Raw genomic sequence first — 22862 nt, 5'->3', positions numbered from 1 at the left:
CCCTTAGCCTATTATTTTTCTGATAATGAGAACAGCGTGGCGCTGCTGGGATATTTTTAATGAATGGAGATCAAGCTAGGGAACTACAGGGTGCGACAGCATAACTTCCTTTTTTAAAATGCGCGCCACTCAGTTAGTTGATGTCATAGCGGAGCGCTAGTGGTCTCGTTCAAGAGGGGATACTGTAAAGTTTTGTCTCGACACGGTTCAGTCGCCATCATGCGTTGGAATAGTGAGGAGCGTGCCTTTGCCGTTGCGGTTTACTTTTCAAGCGGATGTTCGGTTATTGCAACACATCGTGCATTTCAGAATCGCTTTAATTTAGCCCCGTTGGCTCCCGTCCCAGACCGCAAATCAATTGTTACATGGGTCACTACATTCAGACAAACTGCAAGTGCGACAAAAGGAAGAACTGCAGTCCCTCGGCCCGTTAGATCACCTGAGAACACTGAAGCAGTGAGAGCGTCAATGTTGCGATCGCCACGGCGTTCTGCGCGCAAACACGCATCTACCCTTGGACTATCTGATCGTTCTGTGAGAAGAATTCTTCGTGATGATCTTCATTTTCATCCCTATAAGATGGCGATAGTGCAAGAACTTTCAGAACGTGACTTCAATTCTCGGATGAACGCGTGTGAGCTTCTTCTTGATGTCGTTCCCGAGAGTGCTATTGTTTTTTTAAGCGATGAAGCCCATTTTCATTTATGTGGGTTGGTTAACAAACAAAACATGCGCTACTGGGCTGACACCAACCCTCGAGAATTGCATCAAAAGCCTTTGCATTCACCCAAAGTCACTGTGTGGTGTGCAATTTCCTCAGCTGGAATTATTGGTCCCTGGTTTTTTGAGGAAAATGAGGTTACAGTGACAGTGAATTCGGACCGGTATGTAAACATGCTACAGAATTTTTTTTCCCACGGCTAGAAAATTTGGATTTGGGGGACACTTGGTTCCAACAAGACGGTGCAACAGCACACACTTCAAGAGCATCGATAGCTGTTTTGAGGGAACACTTTCCAGAGCGCCTTATCTCAATTAGAGACGATTTGGAATGGCCGGCACGCTCTCCCGATCTGTCCCCTAGTGATTTTTTTCTATGGGGTTTTTTGAAATCCTGTGTTTATGTGAACCGTCCAAGAACCCTACAAGATTTGAAGACCAACATCCAAGAAGAAATTGCTAACATAACACCTGCTATGCTAACAAGAGTCATGACAAACGCCAGAAATCGGTTTACACAATGTATGGACAATGGGGGACGTCACCTAACAGATTTGATCTTCAAAACAATGTATAATAGTTTTGAACGACTGACCAACGAAAGGGTACTCGAAATCTACTTTGTCAATCCGTCTAGTCGCTTGCCAATTTTCTCTGGGAGTGAACGTTAGCTAAACTCTACGATTGTTAATCCAAAGCGTTTCGATCATATCTGTACACCAGTTTTGCTTTGATTTATCTCAATACGCCCAAAATATTTTGCAGTTCAGCCACGGCTCTTCTGGAACACGAAAATTAGGTACATCGTCGTACACGACAACTAACCTTGGGGCGGAGTTCTATGAGATATCCGGGAGTCAACTTACTCTTGGTATCCGTTGTCTATATTGCTTGAAACCCTTATCTCACTCATTACTTGATCAACAAAAGCAACAGAATAGCTGTCGACGCTACGGGCCATCTCAATAGAATCCAATTGGCTAAAGTGGCCGGCCAAGTTAGTATCATTATCTGAGCGTGAGGGTGCCGCCGTTTGGCGTAGGAATCCGATAACGTAATTCCGCCTGCTCGAGATCCAAATCGTGACACGCTTCAATCGCTAGTCGGACTAGATGAGGATACAATTCAACTTTTCTACGGCGTACTTGAAGACTGCTCTTAAAAAGAAACTAAAGGAGCGCCTGTCAGTAAGCTAGGGGACGGGGTGCCAAGCCAACTGCTGCGTGAAATTAAGCAGTTGGGTGTTGACAAAACTGGTACCGAGCTGCTACAGTTTTTGTGGCTGCAGAGGCTTCCGGGAAGCACACATGCCATCTTGACATGTGCCAACTCGGGGTCTCTGGGCACGTTAACCGCCAACGTTGACAAAATCCAAGAGGTTCACGTGTGGCTCAGCTGCATCAAACGGGGGCATCGCAAACAGAAGACCATCGGTACTTGCCGATCGGGAAGTAGGACTAGATCCGCCTGCCGGAAAGGGCCATCGAGTAGTAGGTCGTCAGGACTTTCGACAAGCACCTCGATATAATTTTCCTTACCGCTTTCCGGTTTTGAATATTCCAATTTAAAATTCAAATATGAAATTTCCAGTTTTAATTTTGATGCTTCGGTCACGGAAGGGAAATTTATCGCTGTGGCTGCCCTGCTCTGGTTTGCCGCGCTACATTCCTGGGGAATTGGGTTCTGGGAGGAAGGGAGAAGAGACAGAACAATGGTTGTGGACAGAGTATGGTGCCGTTTTTGTAAGCGCGAGGTCGCAATCCGAATCTTAATTTCATTGCTGGTGTGAATCGACACAGGAGGCATCAGACGGTAGTTTTGATGCGCGTCTCTAAGTAAACGCACATGTATCTGATTATTGGAGTTCTGTCCTTTCCAGTCACTTCAGTTTCCTGTACAGATTCAAAATGATTTGTCGCAATTATCTTGATGAACGTTTAATAAAACCTGCGGCGTGCGAAACTAATGTACGATGTAAAATGTCAGTAAAATAGTTATATCACTTAAAAATGATCCAAAGGATATGTATTGAAGGAGTATGAGCTATATACGTGCTTCTATTAATGGACAGAGTCATATATCATCTGGCCCCCCATGAAGGGGAAAGGAAGACGGGAGCCACTCGTCAAGTAGATGCCAAAATCAGTTCAAAGCTATTCCCTCCCTCCCTTATTAAGCCTTTTGGCATTTTAGCTCATTAAGGAATATAATCTTCGGTGATATCACTTCGCCAAGAGACTTCACGTCTCTAATAGAGTAGTTTACCCCAGGTGGGTTTAGTTCGGGTTAAATTCAGCACGTACCGTCCGGTTCCATATCTTGCTATCTTGCGGAGTCGGTGTTCATTACTGGCAAACCCGTTAGGGGAGTTTGATTGGTTGACAGCTTTGGTGACAAGGTCATGCAACGCTGAACTCTCATCGTAACAATCGGGCCATGCTGTTACCACCATAGAAAGGAAAGGAAAAGAACACAAAATGTACCAGTCCCTGCAATTTATCATAAAATAACTAGACTTGCCGGGAGCTCTGGCGTCCACTGTCTAAAGTGCAGCAACACGTCGCCTCATAGTTTATGACCCCTTGAGCCGGTGTAATTACCTAATCGATACAGGTGCCGAAATCTCGGTTCTCCCCGTATCCCAAAATCACAATTTACACCACAATCGTTGAAACTTGCAGCAGCAAATTTCTCCACACGTATGGCCACAGGCAGGTAAACATGAACGTTTTCTTAGGACTTCGACTAGCGTTTTCTTGACGCATCATTATTGCGGACATCAGCATTCCCATTTTAGGCGCAAACTTCCTGTGCCACTATTGATTGCTTGTGCTAGATCTACAAAGAAGGTTTCCCATTGACCCCACAACTTCCTTTAGGTCATCAGGAAGAATCTCATCCTCCTCACTCAGCGTTCTTTTTACCGTTTTTGAAGATCATGCCAACCCACGTGTTTGTGTACTTTTTAAAAAATGCCACAATATTACTACCGACCCTAGTCTCCCTGAGCCCGTTAAGCATGTTGTTCAACACCCCATCAACACTTTCTTATCTTTCCTAAGTTGCGTCCATTACCACCACAGAAGCTCGCAGTTGCTCGAAAAGGGTTCAATGAGCTTAAGCAGAGTGTTTGCAGACTTTCAGACAGTTGTTTGTCTTCGCTTTACATGGTCCTTAAACCCAATGTGGAGAGGAGACTTGAGGCGATTACAGACGTTTAAATTCCCAGACGACTCCAGACCAATACTAAATTTCACTTATCCGCGAATTTGCATTCTGTCGCGGACTGCCGTATTTTCCTGACGTTGCCTACACAATGACGAAATCTATGAGCGATACCATGACCGTCCGGTTGTGGATAAAATCCGGCTCAATAGGTTACGGTGGGTGGGTCACTTAATCCGTATGGATGAAGATGATCCCACCCGGAAAGTCTATAAGGGCAATATCTATGGTAGAAAAAGAAGACGAGGCAGACCCTGCCTAAGATGGAGCGATGGCGTAGGCCAGGACGCTAAACAGCTTTTAGGGATATCGAATTGGTGGACCTCGGCGCAAAACCGGGATGTCTGGAGTTCCTTATTAAGGCAGGCCTAGACCGGATACCGGTTGTTGCGCCGTTGATGATGATGCACTTAATAAATGTCATCAAATCCCTGTAGCTCCCGAAAACATTTTGGAAACGACAATATGCACCTCTTTCGGACTCTTTGATTTCACTAGGATGACATTTGGATTGTGCAATGCGGCGTAAACCTTTCAGAAATCTATCCACCCTGTGCTGCAAAACTTCCACTTCTGTACTTGGATGATGTTCTGGTCATGTTTTCCTCTGAGTCCGATCATCTAGAGCACCTGGAGGACATTTTACAAAATTTCCTTGAGGCCGGTCTAATACTCAACGTTGATAAATACAGGCATTCAACTGGACCCAGTCAAAGTGCAAGCGATTTCGAATTTTGCGCTTCTGAAAACCGTTAAGAATCTGAGAAGGTTCTTGGGCATGTTAAACTTTTGCCGTCGTTTCTTGCCCACCCATCAGACGATCCCGTTTGATTCGTGGTCCCCTGAAGCTTTCCTACCGTTTGAGACCACTAAGGAAAAGCTCATGTAATCTACACTTCTGACATTCCCTCAGTGAGCTCCACCCCTAGCCGTATTCGTCGATGCATCCGACATTACCGTAGATGCTGCTCTTCACCAAAAGAGCAACCAAATCTGGCAGCCGTTGAACTTCTTTTCCAACCAACTGAACCCCGCTCAACGAATTTGAGCACTTACGGTCGTGAGTTATTAGCCGCCTACATTGCAATTAAATGCTTCCGGTATTCCATTGAAGGTAGGCCGTTCATAGTGTTCACGGACCATAAACCACTCACTTTTTCTTTAAAAGAGGCAATTGAACTTTATCAGCCTGTTCACTTAGGACATTCTGACATTATCTAGAAAAGATAACAAAGCTGCTAACGCTTTGTCACGTGTTGCAAAGGTCAAGATCCTTGCCACTGGCAATTGCCCAGCAATCGCGGAGGCCCAGGAAGACTAAGCAGTTCTTCAGAGCCTTAGGACCAACTTCCAATACACGTTTAGAGAGTTTCCTATCTTTGAATCAATATCTAGTATATGTTATGAGACTTTAGACGAGGAACGAAGGCTATATATGATATTTCGGGCGGTTTCCATAAGGAAATATATTTACGATTTAGTATTTTCGAGACTGGCGTGGTTTCGGGTGTTGCCTCCCTATCATCGATAGGTTCACGGGGTGGCCTGAGGATATATCTGAAAGGCATTTTTGCCCAATCTTGTGATGAGACCTTCTATCGAGAGTGGGTTTCACGCGTTTTGTGCCGGGATTTATAATCACTAACCAGGGACTGCAATTTAAGTCCTCCTTTTTCTCAGAGTTGGGCAAACTCCTCTGCTTCAAATGCCACCGGACAACCAGCGACCAACCCCAATCCAATAAGATAGGATCAACAACCCCTCGGATAGGGCCTGACCTTTGGCAATCAAAAATGGACTATGATTAGTTTCTGTAATGTGCACACTGGGGGGAAGCCGGTTTCTGACAGGTTTCATGACTGCAAAATTCCGATCTAGATTAAGGAGTTTCACAATTGCACAGTTCTATGTTCCAAAGGAGACTCCCGATATAGTGGAGAAGGAACAATTACACACATTTCTGCGAGCAATTAAACACAGTTCAGGTGAGGTTTCCTAAAGGCGACATTGTGATGGATAATCCGAATGCCAAACTGGGCACTAACAACACTTTGTTCGGATATGTGATGGGAGACCTGGTGGGAGGTTTGTGGACTTCTGCAGCGAGCTCGTCATCGGTGGCACATTGCTCAAGCACAGAGCCTGCCATAAGGTCAGTTGAATTTCAACTGACCGACACCGCCGAGATCGATCGTTCAGATCGACCGCTTAGCGATCATCAGTAGATCTAGGGGTTGTCTCCTGGATGTGCGTTACAAGAGAGGCGCAGACATCGGCCTCGAACCATCAGGTGGTCGTTTGCGTGTTGCGTCCGCCACTTCTGGCAAAGCTTGGAAAGCTGCAGCATTGGGCTGCCATCAAAAATGATCTTTTCTCGGGTGCTACGCAAGTAATAATAATAATAATCGTTGGCGCAACAATCCATATTGGATCAGGGCCTTGAAGTGTGTTAGAGCACTTCATTCAAGACCGTAACGGTACACCACAGTACACTGTGGGAGGCAATGTGGTCAGCATTGCGCTCGCCCGAGATTATTACCCTGATTTGACTCAGGTACTCATTCACAGCTGAGTCGACTGGTGTCCGACATCCAATCACGATAACAAATTCCTCTGCCCCCAGCGAGATTTGAACCGCGACCTTCCGCTCCGACAGCCCAGCGCTCTAACCACTTGAGCCATCCGGACACTGCTACGCAAGTCCTCGGCCACATCCCGAAGGGACGTCATAAGATCTGTCCGATTGCGATATCGTGGAAGCGTATCGATGGACGGAAGGGACTGAAGGCTCTATTGACCGCTGCGAATGACGGTGGGCATGACGCAATCGTAATCCGATACCGAGTGAAACCCCGAGAAGTTCAATTTGCTATTACGTTGGTTAGGGAACCAAAAGATGCCACAGAATGCAATGATTTGATGCCGCAGAACAGATCGCTAAAGATTTTGCATGTAGTTGCAAATCTTTCGATGACCTTGTGAAGGACCGCTCGTATGGAAATTTTGGGAATCCAACACCTTTCCCAGAGTGTGGAAGACGGGGACGATCGTTAAGATTCCAAAGAAGGGTACCTGTTCAGAGTGTGCCAATTAAAGAGGTATCTGCGTGCCCCCTATAAAAAGATAATCACGAGAATAACCTTAGAATGTACCAAAGAACATCTCGGAAGCTTGATCGAACTCCATTGACCACATTGAAGTTCCCAGTCTGAGGGGTCATCTCTCCCTATCTGCATTAATTGGCAGAGCATTGAAAGCGTCGATCAATTTGTATATTTAGGAAGCATGGTTTCTGCTGACAGTGTTACTGAACCAGTTCAGTTGCCCGAAGCATTAATAGCGCTGGATCCGCTTTCGCTGCTTTGTCTAAAATCTGAAAATTTAGTTATCTCAATATTAAGGTCAAGTTGAGACTGTTCTGTGCAAGTGTTCTTTCTGTGTTGCTACTCAAAAGCTCCAAGCCTCGGTCAATAACTGTTTGTGTCGTATCATCCGGGTGCGCTGGCTTGATACTATTACAAACGAAGAACTTTGTTGGCGCACAGACCTTGCACCCGGTATGCGTTGTGATCAGAAGTGGTAGTGGATAGGTCACATATTAAGGAGGGGCGACAATTGCATTGCTGTCCCAAGGTGGCCGACGGGCAGGTCGCCCCGAAGGCACTTTGAGCAGAACAGGAGAGAAAAGGTGCAAGCATCTCAGAAAATCGCGATAGCACGTAGCTGTGTTCGACACGCTATACTCCATCAAGTGGTAAATTGCAACCACAATCTTCAGGCCAGGGGAATATCAATGAAACCCAATTTTAGAAAAACACGAGGCGCTGTCGATATTCAATTTATTCTCTTGGAAATAATTAAAATCATTAAATTAACAATAAAAAAATGCATTTCAAAACGCTAACTAGTACACAATTAGCAAAAAAATTGCAATCACGAAGTGTCTCCTATTGCTTTACTGGTACCAATTCATTCATCACCAGCAATTACGCAGCTAACTTTGTACTGGCGAAATTTTTAGCCAACTCAATGATCTCATCGACTTTATCGAAGTTCGGTCCCGAAGCTTGAGCGGACTCTGGCTTACCGCCTCCTTTGCCACCCATCGTTCCAGAAATATGCTGTACCCATTCATTGGCCTTCAACCCTTTCTCAACGGCAGCCTTTGGAACGGACGTCAAGCAGAAAACTTTCTTAGAATCGGCGTCGACAGACACGAACATTGCCGACGTTTCAGGACTAAGTGCTCGGACTTGCTTCAACGCAGCATCCAGAGCTTTTGTATTATTGTAGGCCTCGAGTTGATGAACTAAGAAGGGAGTATTTGGGCTATTCAGGCAAATTTCCTTTGCCTTTTCCACGACTGTTGTTGCAACGGCAGCCTTTGCGGCACGTTCCTTGTCATCCAGGGTTTTCTTGAAACCTTTAAGAACATTACGCATCTCATCCTTTTTCACGTGTGGAATCGTTGCTTGAGAAATATCTTCGGTTAATTCTACTATCTTCTTTACGTGCTCCTTTGAGTCCTTTCCTTCTTTGTCAGCATCAATTGTTTCCTTGAGTTTGTTGATTTTGTTCTGGAACTCCTCAGCACGTTTCAACGCCTTCAAAGCCTCAGGTCCTGTTAAAGCAACAATTCGCCGGATGCCTTTTGCAATTGCTTCCTCGCTGCTAATCACAAAGTCAACAATGTGACCTGATCTTTGTAAGTGAGTGCCGCCACAAAATTCTACCGAAGTCTTCTCGCCCGCATCGCCTTGGGGATTTTTTTCAAGATCTTCCACTGGAACTCCGAATGAAATTACTCGGACTGGATCAGGGTATACTTCATCGAACACTGATCGAAGGCCTCGAATGGATTTCGCTACAGATAGACTAGATTCCTTTGCGTAGATTGGAACGTTGCTATACACCATGTCTTTTGTCAGCTGCTCGGTCTTGGCGATTTGTTCAATGGTGAGAGCACCTTTGCTGTTGAAATCGAAACGAAGTTTTTCAGGAACGACCAATGAACCTTTTTGATCGGTGTCCTTTCCGAGAACTTCCAAAAGGCAATGATTCAGAGCATGTGTGGCTGAGTGATTGTTCATCGTCAATCGTCGTCGAATCCAGTCAACTTGAAGATTTAGTTCATCACCAACCTTGAGTGTACCTTCAACAACACCAATGTGGAGGATGTAGCCACCGCGATTGTATACTTTGTCCACGAAGAATTCAGTTCCTTCATCGCCCACTTTAACCAAAACACCCTGATCGAAGATTTGTCCACCACTCTCAGCGTAGAAGTTAGTTTTGTCCAATACAAGACCACATTTTTGTCCGGCATGAACTTCATCGACGAAGCTCTCTACCGTCCTCAAAGCCAAAACCTTTCCTGTGCATCCAGCGAAGTCGTATTCCGCATCCTTACTGTCTGATTTTGCCTTGTATTGGTACTTGAAGGAATCATTTGTTGTTGGAATTCCCTTCGATTGCAGTTCCGTAATAGCGTAAACGTCTAAGTTCACTTCAGCAGCCTTATCAGTTCCTTTTCCTTGCGATAATAAATATGACTTTTGTTTAGCCTCCTCGTAGCCTGCCATGTCTATTTGCAACCCCTTTTCTTCTGCCATCAACTGCGTTAAATCGATTGGGAATCCGTACGTGTCATACAACCTCCAAGCAACGTCTCCAGGAAGCACCTTAGCATCTCCCAATTTCGCGATGGTCCGATTGAGAAGGTTGCGGCCGCGAGTAAGAGTCTTCAAGAATTGTTGCTCTTCCTCGTTGATTACGTCGATGATCTGTTGAGGGTCTTTTCTCACTTCTGGGAAGGCATCGCCAAGCAATGCGACCACAGTGTGGACCAGACTTGCAAAGAAGCCAGGTTTAGCATTGAGTTTTTCCGTTGCGTATCTGAGGAAGATTAGAAAAATTCTTGTGTAATCAAATTTGTTTCAAACGTCCCCCTCAAAACAACTCACCTCACGGCACGTCTGAGAATCCTCCTTAACACATATCCACGGCCAGTATTATCTGGCATACCGCCGTCCGACAAAGCGATAGTTAGTGTCCTAGCATGATCAGCCAAAACCCGATATGCCATATCGATTCCATCAGCATCCTCACTTCCGACGCGTCCCTGATAAGGAGGAGCGCCGGTTCCCTTCTGGATAGCCTCGAAAATCGGCACGAACAAATCCGTATCATAATTAGATCGTTTGTTCTGAATAACCGAAACCAACCGTTCGTACCCCATACCGCAATCAATATGCTTCTTCGGCAAGAGTTTCAAACTACCGTCCTGCTCGCGATTATATTGAATGAACACAAGATTCCAGATTTCAAGTACATCAGGATCGTCCATGTTGACCAACTCCGGAACGCTCCTTCCTCCAATTCTGTCAAAGTGCAATTCCGAACATGGACCACATGGACCAGTCTCACCCATTTCCCAGAAATTATCCTTCATGCTTCCAGGCAAAATGTGTTCCGGCTTCACTCCCAGATCCGTCCAAATCTGTTTGCATTCCAAATCGGGTTCAAGACCAGCTTGTTCGTTTCCTCCGAAGTACGTTACATACAACCGATCTTTAGGCAACTTCAGTCGTTCCGTTAACAATTGCCACGCCCAACTGCAAATCTCTTTTTTGAAGTAATCTCCGAACGACCAATTTCCTAACATTTCGAAGAATGTGTGATGGTAGACATCCTTGCCAACATCGTCCAAGTCGTTATGTTTGCCACCGGCACGGATGCATTTTTGAGTGTTGGTTACACGAACCCATTTGGCCATGTCACTGTTTGGATCAGCTACACCCAAGAAAATCGGTTTGAATTGATTCATTCCAGCATTGGCGAAGAGAAGTGTTGGATCATCCAAGGGAATGGTCGAGGATGAATGCACGTAAATATGACCGTGCTCCTTGAAGAAGTCAAGGAAAAGGTTTCGGATTTGAGCTGATGTAAGACTGGTATCCATTTTGAGACGGGTTTAGCTGGAAACAAAAATGTTATGGTATGAAATAATGCTGGAATCAATTAATTAGAATAACACGCTCAAATCGCTGTTGACAGCGGTCTTTCGAGGTTCCCAGATAATTGTTTACCAAATATCCGCGTTCTGGCTCTACCTAGATCCGGATAATCGCAAGAACTGCCCGAGGGCATCTCTCCCCTTCTCACAGCTTCGGCAATGAACTGAATGAGTTTTAGGGTATACCGGTCTGATAACATGGTCCCTTTTAGCGCAGTGCCTCGTGAAAATCGCAGTAATTTTGTATCCATTTGCACGCGTTTGGTCCAGATACTCTTACGATCGGCTGTTGGTGTAAGAGGGCCGAATTCTCTACTTGAGGCAAGTGGTAAGCTACTTGAAGTAAGCGACTGTTAAGTAGTGCGAGTAAATTCCACCCTACACAGTCGCCAGCGAGAACCCGACTGGGACCACCAAGCGGCTATCAACAGCAGCACCCTGCCCGGACAGTCCGTCGACCCGTTCATTTCCCTCTATGTTTCTAATGACCGGCAACCTGAGAGGATAATTGAGCGTGCCGTCTAGTCTTGGAGCCTGGAAGACGTCGCTACTGAAAACAAAGCCTTAATGGCCACTGCTGTCGGTCAGAATTACTATGTTAGGCTTCTGGTTTGGATTATTCCCCAGCCATCGACAGGATCCCAGTATTGCCGCTTAGAATATGACGGTCGCGCCGACTCCACATTCTATCTTTGATGCGTCTGTGAAGAATACTTATATTATAGCTTTACAACACGTCGCCGATCTTCTACTCTGACCTGCCACTTTTTGTTGCATAATCCGTTTGACAGTGAGAGTTTCTTCCAGGTTGAGAAGTATCCCAATTATGCAGCCCTATGGATCAACGGAGATTTCCAATATACGGGAGGAGGTGATTTCTAAGGGCGATTACACGTGGTTTGAGAGAGGCTTCCTAAAGTTACATCATGATCGTGATGGGTGATCTGAATGCCAAAAATTGCTCTGAAAACACCTTGCTCGGACATGTCATGGGGGAGGCGATTGACTTGGTGACCGTAACAACAATGGTGAAAAGTTTGCATACTTCTGCAGCTTCCACTGCCTTACTATCGGCGGTACACTGTTCGATCACACGGTCAATTGGTTTCCAACTGACCGGCTACGAACATCGAATTCGATTTTGACTATCATTGAATGGCGACATCCGAACTCATCAATAGCAATTCAACCATACGTTCCTGCGCTGTTAAAACGAAGATTTTCGCTATTCCTTACATTTTGTCACACCCTAGCAGCCAAGTAATCGAGCCATAATAAATTAGCTTGGCCGGGGAGACGTAAGGACGTTTAACTCTAGGCTCGCGTGTGAGTCATATCAACGTTGACGAAGGGTCGGGATTCTCCTTCTGGTCAAGATAATTACTTCGGTTTTTTCCAGCGCAAGGCTGAAACCGTGAGCAGTCATCCATTCGCTTACCCGTTGCATTAATATGCCAAGTCTGCTTTGCGCCTGTTCAACAGTGCGTCCGGCAACAGTCTGCATAACAGACCAGGCGCGACTCTTCGGGCATATCGAGTCTCAGCAGAATATCGTAGGAAGCGTTCCAGAGGTCTGGCCCTGGGATGGATCCCTGTGCTACTGCTGACGTGATTTCCATTCTCCTTTGGTCTCATAGAACAGGAAGCGGTCTTTCAGATAATCCCTCAATATCCGCAAGAGATAGCTTGGCACGTGGAATGAGTTTTCTAAAGTGCCTAGCATATCTGTCCATCTTATGGAATTAAACGCATTTCTGACATCATGCGTCATGAGGAGCACTGTCCGTCAAGATCCCAATTTTCCGGCTGACAAGCTGATAACCAAACCTCCACGGGTCCTCATTCACCTCGTTGACAAGATTCTGCCAGCCGCGAGCTTTGCTTTTATTTATAGCGCTGCGGAGTCTCCTTTTTGTTGATCTATACTGTACTTTCAGGGCACATGCCTCCTCGTTGGCGTGCAAGCGTTGTGCCAAACGGCGGAGCTTATGAAACTCCCTCCGTAAGTTGGCAATTTCTGCCGTCCACCAGTACATAGAAGGCTTCTCGCGGCTGGGGCCCCTCCGGGGCATGGTAGCGTTCCTCACACGCCGTCGTTATCAGGTTCATCACTGAATTTACGACGGTGTCAGCTGCGACGCTACCACCCCCCGGAGCCCGGTTCTCGTAGCCATTTCCAGAATCCGTTTCCCTCTGGAGTCTGACTGAGGCATGTCCTATTCAAGGCCCTGGTATTAAAATCACCGCCTACCATGATTCGCCCCTCCGTGCTCGAAACGGCGTCCTCCAGAGCATCAAGCCGGCACCGAAAACCCGGCATCTTCTCGTTCGGTGTTAGGTAAACGCTAAAAATCCCTAAACATCGGATCCAGACAAACCCGTTCCCTCGACTTTCGGCGAGAACACGAAGTCGAACGTCGTCCCGAACCCAGATGGCAGCGGTGCCCGATAAGTCGAAATGCCATGAGGACGGGTCCTTGTTTCGATATTGCTCGCTAATTAGCACTAGATCAGCATTTACTTCCGCAGCGAACTGTGCTAGAAACTGGTGAGCGGTTGCACTCCGGTGCATGTTAATTTGTAAAATGCGGATCATGCTATTCGCACCCTAGTCCTTTCCAATTCCGCCCTGAAGATTGGACACCGTCCCGAGCACGCAGTAGACGTGACGCTCTCACCGGATGCGCCACGATACCTGCAGAGAACGCAACTTTCACTTCCATTGCAGGTTTTCGATTGATGACCTACTTGGCCGCACCTCCGGCGTGCTGTCCTCCTGCCCGTTCCCTTGCAAGCTGCTGACGTGTGTCCATAGTTCAGACACCTGTAGCACTTGATGGGGACTATCCGCATTCGTACCCATCCAATTTTTGATTCTCCCGCGGCTAAGGAGTTTCCTCGCATATTGCTCAGGGACTTCTACCACGGCGAGCTTTTGGCCTCGAGCATTTACAGAGGTGATACCTATCCTAGCATTGGTCACCTCTGAACATTCACGGTTTATCGTCTCGTCAACTTTGACCTTTTCTGTGAGGCAACCAAGATACCGGATTTCTAAAGAGCACATGGGCTCTAGGCTGGAAACAAGAGCATTCTCCCCAAATAAACCATTGACCGCTTCGCAGAACGGACTCTTGCTAGTGGTCTTCGGGTCCAGTTCGATGGATTTTGGCATGTTGCTTGCACATGAAATAGGTCTGATATAAGATTTGTACATTAAACGACCTTTTTGGGGGACACATCTTTGTTCCGATTGAGACAATGAAATATTTTAACAGCAAGATAGTTGGCCCAAATAACTTCTTGGTAGTGACTGTAGCAGCTAATGGTATTGTTGCGGTGGAAACTCATATAATAATAATAGTGCAAGAAGGGTGGTTCATCGCTAACCGTAACTAACGCGACGCATCGAAAACCAGCCCTAGAAGCAACCACGAACTCTCAAAGGGCTTTCGAAAGGGAAATTTTGAAATCCAGTGCGGACGCACGCATCGGTATAGACACGCTAATTTTGTATTAATGACATGTGAGGCATCAAAGCGCTCAAAGGACCCCAAACCCCACATTCCCGAGCCTGACTAGCACAGAGGCGTGCAAGAACGTGTCGACCGAGCACTTTGATGGAGCTTCAGTCTTTGCGGGCGGACCTTCACGGTAAATTTCGCCAACTTCTTAGGTTTCTGGGATAGCTCTTCCCTCTAGGTCGTTCTCGGCCACTTAGGATGATCGTCTGTTCCTCCTATTTCCCTTAAGTTCATTACACATCGTAGGCAACAGCCTGCCATTCTGTTTCTATTGGGAATCATCGTAAACTGAATCGGTACGACGCAGCGTTGCATCGTTAGATTGCCGGGATCTCGCGGAACAAACAAAAACAACATCGCCGGAGTACGAGCCAAATACCCGTGGGCACAAGTAGATACTAGACAGCTGCCACACTCCCCCTTGCCCCCCAAAAAATGAAATCAGAATGGGTACGCACGATTTCAAATTGTTTTGCCCTTGAGCATGAGCGAGATAAAACGAAAATCCGATTAGCTGTGTTTGACATACCGCCCGGACTTGCTAATGTATCGGTGAGTTCGGCAAGTTTTTGCCTATGGATAAGTGAATACGTGAAACTACTTTTCGCTAAATCTGTAAGCAGTACCAGAATAGCAAAAACTCACCGATCTCTCTCTTATCAGTACGATTTGACGAAGATTATGCCTTGTCCTTGTTTAGCGTCTCTGATGTGTACAGATAAGCTTATGCAACACATTCGCAAGTCGGGGCATTTTAGTGTGGGTACTGCCTATTAGATATACTGTGCCGTGTGCTTGTAGATCAGACGAGAGAGCAGTCGAGCGAAGCAGACGTCTTTGGACAGAAGCAAATTGGTAAAAGTTTTACGAGATTTTTTAAATAACAAATTTAATTCTTTTTACAGCAGTGGATAACTTTTAGTGATAAGTGTGATTAGTGTTAAGTTCTTTGTGAATAAAAAAAATTGTTTTTTGAAGAGATTTTCAGCCGAAGCAGAAATCGAAATGCAGACAAGGGCCCAGAAAGCCCCAGAGGTCCGATTACTATCGGACCAAACCCAAGAGAATAGTTTGATCGCTAGCTTGCAGCGAAATCTGGACGAAATAACGAAGCAGCTAGCCGCTGCTAAAAAGGAAATAGAAGAGCAGAGGAAGCAAAACAAGGGTCTGACAGCCCTCATCAAGAGTTTGCAACCTGCACCAACTGCAAGGGGGACATCCAGCCAGCGACGGCAGATGTCCAAAAAATCCCAAAAATATCAAGAAAACCTTCGCACAGATGGCAAAATCTAACCCTTCCCCACAGGTATCCCAACAGCATCAAAAACTCCCTCTTCCACAGCGAACCCGAAGCCCGTACAAATGGATCAAGTGCTGAACAGCATGCAAGCACAGATCCAAAATATGATGGCGTCAATGCTGACTAAAATGATTCAAAACCTGTTTAACTCGCAGATCCCTCTAGGCAACCCAACCAAGAATCAACATGGAAAGCATTAAGCTTAATATTCTTTCGTGGAACGCAAATTCCGTAAAAGGAAAAATGGTAGAATTGAAAGAATTCCTTTACGAGGCAGAAGTAGACATACTACTCATCCAAGAAACGTTCCTCAAACTAACAGATCTACTTAAAATACCCAACTACGAAATATACAGAAACGACCGACTTACTGGCCGTGGAGGAAGAACCGCAGTCATCATCAAGAGAAACATCGAGCATCACCGCCTGGAAACACCACCTATCACAGGAATGGAAGCTACAGTCATCGAGGCAAGGACAGGACCAGCTGATGTAAAAATTATATCAGCCTACCGACTTTTCTCACCAGGGATCTGAACGCGCGTCATCGAGACTGGGGAGCAACACGAAACACCAAAACGGGGAGAGAACTGCTCACTTTCCTAAACGGAAATGGAGCAACTCTTCACGCACCAGAGGAACCAACACATTATGGACGCAGCACAACCGGCACCATAATCGATGTGGCACTAACAAAGAATTTCAACAACCAGATCACAATCAACGTGTTGGACGACCTCTCCTCGGACCACAAACCGGTGCTATTTTCAATATACAACATATATATTGAAAATCCGCCGAAAACGATCAAAAGCACCAACTGGGACACCTACCGCCACATTCTAACACAATACACCACAACGACAAAACTGGAAACATCGGCACAGGTAGAGACAGAAATACAAAACCTATCCGCCCGCCTAACTTCAGCCAAACAGAAGAGCACAACGGAGGCAGAAGCAAACGAACAAAAATACTACCGGCTCCCAAGATATATTAAAGAGAGAATAAGGGAGAGAAACCGCATCAGAAAAAGAGGAAGGAACACAGGAGATCCAAATCTGAAAAGAGAAGCGAATCGGCTCAACGTCATCAGAGAAGACATCGACCGATTCAGGAACGAACTTAGAGCCAGGAAACAACAACTTCTGGCGGCTCACCAAATACTTAAAGGAGGCTCGAGAAGGCAAACACCTACAATTCATGGTCCCAATGGCCTTGAATTCTACAAAGAAGGAAAGGCCGAAACTTTCGCGGACACACTCGAACTCCAGTTCAGGGAGAACACCACATCGGACGATGAATCAGAAGAAGAATACGAGTCAGAAACGGAGACACAAGATGACTCAACACAAAGAGAAGACTTGGAACGGCAAACAGACCAACTGGAAGTCCAAACCATCATCCATGGACTAAGCAGCAAAAAAGCCCCAGGCTGGGATGTGATTACAAACGAGTGCATTAAGAACGCACCAAATAACATCGCCGAATCAAACACCGCAGTAATAAATGCAGTACTTCGCCTCAGAACATATCCAAGAGCATGGAAAAAGGCCATCATCATCCTTCTGCCGAAACCAGGAAAGAATCCCACCTTCCGACAGAACTGGAGACCCATCAGCCTACTTCCAGCAATAGGAAAAATTGCAGAAAGGATAATACGGAGCAGACTGCAGCATCAACTCACCGCGCTCAACATCATCCCAGAAGAACAATACGCATTTCAACGAGAGCACCAATCAACAGAAAGAAGGCGACCAACACAACGCTGGAATACTTCAAGAAGTGGAAGATTAAAATCAACCTGGAGAAGACTCAGGCAATCTTCATCACAAGAAAAAGAAATCAGAAACCGGGAAACATCAAAATCGACAATTAGCCCATCGAATGGAAATCAACAGCGAAATATCTAGGACTAACTTTCGACAACAGACTAAACTGCAAAAAACATATCAAGTCGAAACGCGAAGCATGCACAGGTACGTTAAATTCTCTCTATCCTTTAATTAAAAACAGAAAACAAGCACCGAGTAAAGATGGACAACAATGTCCACAGAGAAAAGGGGAGCAAAGGTGTCGAACACCATCTCCAGATATATCACAGTTCCAAGTGTAGATCAGAATGCGGAAGCGGTACTGTGACACATGTATGTGAGACATTGAGAAAGGACGACAATTCATTGCCGGCCATGCCATACAACTCAAAGCACTATCCCAGGATAGCAGACGCCCTCGAACTTTGCGTCGAATGTCAGTAGAGGAGGAATGCAAACCAACACATTGGCAAGAATCCGCGACACTCTAGTTTCTCCTTTATCAGCCTTAGTCTCGTCCAGAAGAGGGATTGGCTCGCCATGTTGCTCTGTCAAAGGCTTGATCTGGATGTAGTCGGGAAGGCTTTCAAATCATCATCCAGCGTATCAAAGCATCGTTGTTTTGACCCTCTCGACGCTTATTTGGACACTGAATTTTATGGCCACAATATACATTCAAACACTTTAACTAAGCGGATGTGACGTTTCCTGATTTTTACGTAGATAATGGACTTTGACCGCACTGTCGTCCGTCCAGTCGCTCTCTATGGTTTTGAGTGTTGGCCGACCATAAAAGACAATGAACGGCGTCTCGCGGTAATGGAGACGAAGATGCTACGTTGGACTAGTGGCGTCACACGTTTAGATCACATCCGAAATGAGGATATCCGCGATCGTTATGGGGTTGCACCGATCGTGGAAAAGTTGCGAGAGAGGCGTCTTCGATGGTATGGTCACGCAATTCGTGCAAACGAGAATTCACTTGGAAAGATTGGTCTGAACATCGAAGTCGATGGTAAACGACCAAAAGGCAGACCTAAGCAACGGTGGCTTGATACGCTGGACGGGGATTTGAAAGCCTCGAGATTGCACCCAGATCAGGCATTCGATAGAGCCAAATGGCGAAACCGATCACGACGAGCCGACCCCGCTTGTGAACGGGACAAAGGCTGAAGAAAAAGAAAAAGAAGAAGAATGGACTTTGACCTGTGTACTTTTGTAGACTACTAGATTTTGGCTCTTGACGATTCTAACGGTTATAGATCCTTTTCCCACTGACCTGTGAATGCCGTTCCTTAAACAAATTATAGGATTCGAGTGTTATGACGTCACCTTGTTCTTGAACTGGAATTTTAGAACCAATAAACAAATAAACTTTCGATTTTACGAAAACAGAATAGTTTCATTCTGTGACTAAGATTCCAGTCATTGTCTTCACCTTAACCGAGATCTTTCTCAAACTTCTCACCGATGGTCACCTATCTTCCGTGTTTCATCACTTTGCATACTAAAATTCCACTTTGCTGTTTGCTGTTGTCGTGAGGGACCATCCGATTGATTAGAATAATGGATTCCGACCCGCAACAAATCAATTTATGTTTCGTAATCCATTAATGCCTTCATCTGCGTATTCAATGCAGACAAATGAGCCAACTATTTCTGTATTGTTTGGGCGCTGTTATCTTATCTGAACCAACGTAGACACCAGTAAAACGTATCAAAAAAGCAAAAAGGTAATTGGAAAACTCGCAGCCCAACACTGTCTCTAGCTTTAGCCTTTCACCCGGACTCTTCCCTCTCCGCCCCACGAAAAGCTATTAATCTGCTTCACCGACTGCCGTAGATTTTCGTGATCTGATTCAGAATTGACTTCCCATTTCAAATGAGACGAAAAAGACATAAAACTAGTTCATGAATAAATTCAGGTTTCTCACTGCCACCGTGGTCGTGCTTGCATCAGCAAAGGGAGCCGTTCCAAGTCACTGTCACTATCCTTCTAAGCCTCATAGCGAGGCGTAGTTAATTTCAGTTGCACTGATTCACTTGGCACTCATTTTTATTTAAAATTGAATTTTCAAAACTGTCCCCGGCGCTGCGCCACTCTGGCAATCACACAACTTTCTCCGGTAGGTTAGAGCCATTCATTGCACCGGACAATTGGTTCGATTTATTGATGAAATACACAAATTGTCCAATAACTGTTTATTGCAATGGCACGGTGATCCCACAGGGCACTTACCTCCTTTTGTTCGGCCACTTAATCTGTCGTAATTCACGCAAAAACTGAGAAAGTGTAACCGAAACACGTTTTGACTGCACAACACACGAGACTAATTTGACAGACAAAGCGAGGGGGGCTCGCTCCAATGACAGTTGTTGACAACTCCAATGCACTTTCGTCTCATTCGACCGAGATCCGAACCAATTTAAGGAGAGCCGACACAAATCGGCGGATGAGTAATCTGACCTGTGGAACGCAATGCAGCCACATTCCACACGTACCCAACACGCCGCTGTCAACTGTCAAAACAAATCATATAGCAGCCGTCAAAGTTGGTTCTCCCGCATTATTTTGTATTTTTACTTCAACGAGTTGTGTTTCACTATTTTTATCAAAATGAAGATGAAATTAATTGACTCGGTGGTGCGGAGTTTCAAAGTGGCCAAGGTTTTCCGTGAGAACACGGATAAAATCAACGCAATTGACTTTTCGCCAAATGGCGAGCATTTGATTTCGTGCAGTGAAGACGATCAAATTGTTATTTACGATTGCGAGAAAGGGACTCAGTCGCGAACGGTGAATTCAAAGAAATACGGAGTTGACTTGATACACTTCACGCACGGCAACAACACAGCAATTCACAGTTCGACAAAAGTGGACGACACCATACGCTACCTGAGCCTGCACGACAACAAATATTTGAGGTACTTTCCGGGCCACACGAAGAAAGTGATCTCGTTGTGTATCTCGCCGGTGGAGGATACTTTCCTGTCAGGCTCGCTGGACAAGACATTGCGGCTCTGGGACCTGCGCTCGCCGAATTGCCAGGGGTTAATGCACTTGTCAGGTCGGCCGGTAGCGGCTTACGATCCGGAGGGACTCATCTTCGCCGCAGGAGTGAACTCGGAGAGCATAAAGTTGTATGACTTAAGGTAGCGTACATTCTGGGCACAAAGTACGGCTTAGAATCTAATTTTGAATGTATCCCTTGCAGGTCCTTCGACAAAGGCCCTTTCGTCACGTTCAAGCTAAATCAGGAGAAAGAGTGTGACTGGACCGGACTGAAGTTCTCGCGCGATGGCAAGACAATATTAATCAGCACGAACGGGTCAATTATTCGCCTGGTGGATGCCTTCCACGGCACCCCGCTGCAGACGTTCACAGGTTACCCCAACAACAAGGGCATCCCGATCGAGGCGTCCTTCAGTCCCGACTCGCAGTTCATCTTCTCAGGCAGCACGGATGGACGGGTGCATGTCTGGAACGCGGACACTGGCTACAAAGTGTGCGTTCTCAACGGAGATCACCCAGGTCCCGTGCAGTGCGTCCAGTTCAACCCCAAGTACATGATGCTGGCATCTGCGTGCACGAACATGGCGTTCTGGCTGCCAACGTCCGAGGACGGCTGCTAGTGCGACGCTCGCAGGTGTTTAGAATTAAGAAACTGATGTCCTGATTTATAACTTAATTTTATTAATAAACCACGATCACAACAAATTTAGCTTGACTTTGGCCTAAAGTTAGTGCAAGTGCTATGTTTTCGCCTTTTGCCTGGAACTGTCGTACAATTTCCTGATCTCCTGCAGCAGATTCGGGAGGTTCGTCTCATTCTGGGCGCTGATCGCGATGACGGGCACGTCGACTTTCTTCTTCAGCAACTTCAGATTCCGATCCGCTTCCGGCAGATCCATTTTGTTGGCGACAATCAGCTTAGGGCGCTTCACTAGTTCTTGGCTGAACTTCCCCAGTTCGAAGATCAACGTCTCGTAGTACTTCCACGGCTCGTCATTCGCTACTTCGATCACAAAGAGCAACACAGAGCACCGCTCGGCGTGTTTGAGGAACTGGATCCCGAGACCCTTGTTCTTGTGTGAGTCCGGGATCAATCCCGGCAGGTCGGCGATGGCGACTTGTTCGTAGTCATCGTAGAGGACCATTCCGATGTTAGGCCTGAGGGTTGTGAAGGGATACGGCGCCACCTTAGGATGGGCGCGTGTTATCGCTCGCAAAAGAGTGCTCTTACCAGCATTCGGGAAACCAATGAAACCTACATGGGCCATGCTCCGCAGCTCCAAATTATAGGCCAACTCCTCCCCTTGGGCGCCATATTCACAGACTTTGGGAGCCTGTTCTGTGTCGGATGCGAAAAAATGATTGCCTTTGCCGCCGCTTCCTCCTCGGGCTGCCACGAACTTTAAACTTTCCTTGTCCAGATCGGCGACCACTTTGCCCTGTTGATTCTTTACGATGGTCCCGATGGGGACTTTGATGATAGTATGGGAGGCATTCTTGCCGTGACAGTCCTGGTTTCGCCCTTTCTCGCCATCATCTCCCCGGAGGAGTGACGGAATGTGATTGAAATTGTTCACTTCACGCGATGCTTCTAACAGGACGTGACCTCCATTGCCACCGTCTCCGCCATCCGGACCAGCGTTTTCGTTGCACCAGAGTTGAAGGAAAGATATGCAGCCATCACCACCCTTGCCGCCAATGGCCCGCACGTATTTTGAATCGCTGAAATATTGTCCCTGTGGGAAGAAAGACATTTCGATTACTACCTCACTTCCCTTCAGCTATTCAGAAACGAAAGACAATACTATCGACACTGAACACTGAAGCTATCCACAAGTATTTTCGCACGTTCTGGGTCAAGTTTTTGGAGTAGAAAACTTTCCTGAAAAGTGTACGAACCTCAACTTTTTTGGATTTTGGTTTCACAGGTTGCACTGCTACAGGAATACGCTGTGCCAAGGTTGTCTTCGGACACTCTAGCAAAAACAGAGTTCTTTTAACCGCACGGGTCAATAGCGATCCCCTGAGCGAGGGCAACATATTTGTTTTGGTTTGAGGTTAAATCGGACATTGACAGCTTCTGATAAGGACAATTCTTTCAAATGCTGAAGAGCTACGTTCTGAAACTTGAAATCAACGGTTGCCTAAAAAAATTTAAATTGCACAAGAAACATTTATATTTTAAGAAATAAAATGTCAGTCAGTTGGACCAGAAATTATCTCTACTCCCACTTTTTTTTCGAATCACCAC

The 22862-nt window shown here is 46.1% G+C and overlaps 3 protein-coding genes across 3 annotated transcripts; 1 reads left to right on the top strand and 2 right to left on the bottom strand.

The window, feature by feature from the left end:
* Positions 1-7769: 7769 nt before the first annotated feature.
* LOC119661371 (alanine--tRNA ligase, cytoplasmic) lies at positions 7770-19989 on the bottom strand. The gene is made up of 3 exons (XM_038070689.1): positions 19838-19989; positions 9909-10922; positions 7770-9840 (listed from the first exon to the last, which is right to left on the bottom strand). The coding sequence occupies exons 2-3, from the start codon at positions 10904-10906 to the stop codon at positions 7932-7934; spliced, it is 2907 nt and encodes a 968-aa protein (XP_037926617.1). The 5' UTR covers positions 10907-10922; positions 19838-19989; the 3' UTR covers positions 7770-7931.
* A 110-nt stretch (positions 19990-20099) lies between these two features.
* Positions 20100-21316, top strand: LOC119661373 (WD repeat-containing protein 82). Its single transcript, XM_038070691.1, has 2 exons — positions 20100-20751; positions 20814-21316. Exons 1-2 carry the CDS (start codon positions 20216-20218, stop codon positions 21229-21231), a joined length of 954 nt encoding a protein of 317 aa, XP_037926619.1. The 5' UTR covers positions 20100-20215; the 3' UTR covers positions 21232-21316.
* LOC119661372 (mitochondrial ribosome-associated GTPase 2) lies at positions 21270-22708 on the bottom strand. Its single transcript, XM_038070690.1, has 2 exons — positions 22511-22708; positions 21270-22347 (listed from the first exon to the last, which is right to left on the bottom strand). Exons 1-2 carry the CDS (start codon positions 22649-22651, stop codon positions 21352-21354), a joined length of 1137 nt encoding a protein of 378 aa, XP_037926618.1. The 5' UTR covers positions 22652-22708; the 3' UTR covers positions 21270-21351.
* Positions 22709-22862: the final 154 nt, after the last annotated feature.

Source organism: Hermetia illucens, chromosome 1 (genome assembly GCF_905115235.1).
Source record: "Hermetia illucens chromosome 1, iHerIll2.2.curated.20191125, whole genome shotgun sequence".
Lineage (NCBI taxonomy): Eukaryota > Metazoa > Arthropoda > Insecta > Diptera > Stratiomyidae > Hermetia > Hermetia illucens.
The sequence above is the reverse complement of the archived record's forward strand: the minus strand, read 5'-3'. Positions and strand labels throughout refer to the sequence as shown.

Bases quoted from the DNA above. Each gene is read 5' to 3' on its own strand.
- LOC119661371 (XM_038070689.1), bottom strand. From the start codon at position 10,906: ATGGATACCAGTCTTACATCAGCTCAAATCCGAAACCTTTTCCTTGAC. The intron at 9,841-9,908 runs GTGAGTTGTTTT...AATCTTCCTCAG, and splicing joins ATTCTCAGACGTGCCGTGAG to ATACGCAACGGAAAAACTCA.
- LOC119661373 (XM_038070691.1), top strand. From the start codon at position 20,216: ATGAAGATGAAATTAATTGACTCGGTGGTGCGGAGTTTCAAAGTGGCC. The intron at 20,752-20,813 runs GTAGCGTACATT...TATCCCTTGCAG, and splicing joins ATAAAGTTGTATGACTTAAG to GTCCTTCGACAAAGGCCCTT.
- LOC119661372 (XM_038070690.1), bottom strand. From the start codon at position 22,651: ATGTTGCCCTCGCTCAGGGGATCGCTATTGACCCGTGCGGTTAAAAGA. The intron at 22,348-22,510 runs GTTCGTACACTT...TTCTTCCCACAG, and splicing joins CAAAATCCAAAAAAGTTGAG to GGACAATATTTCAGCGATTC.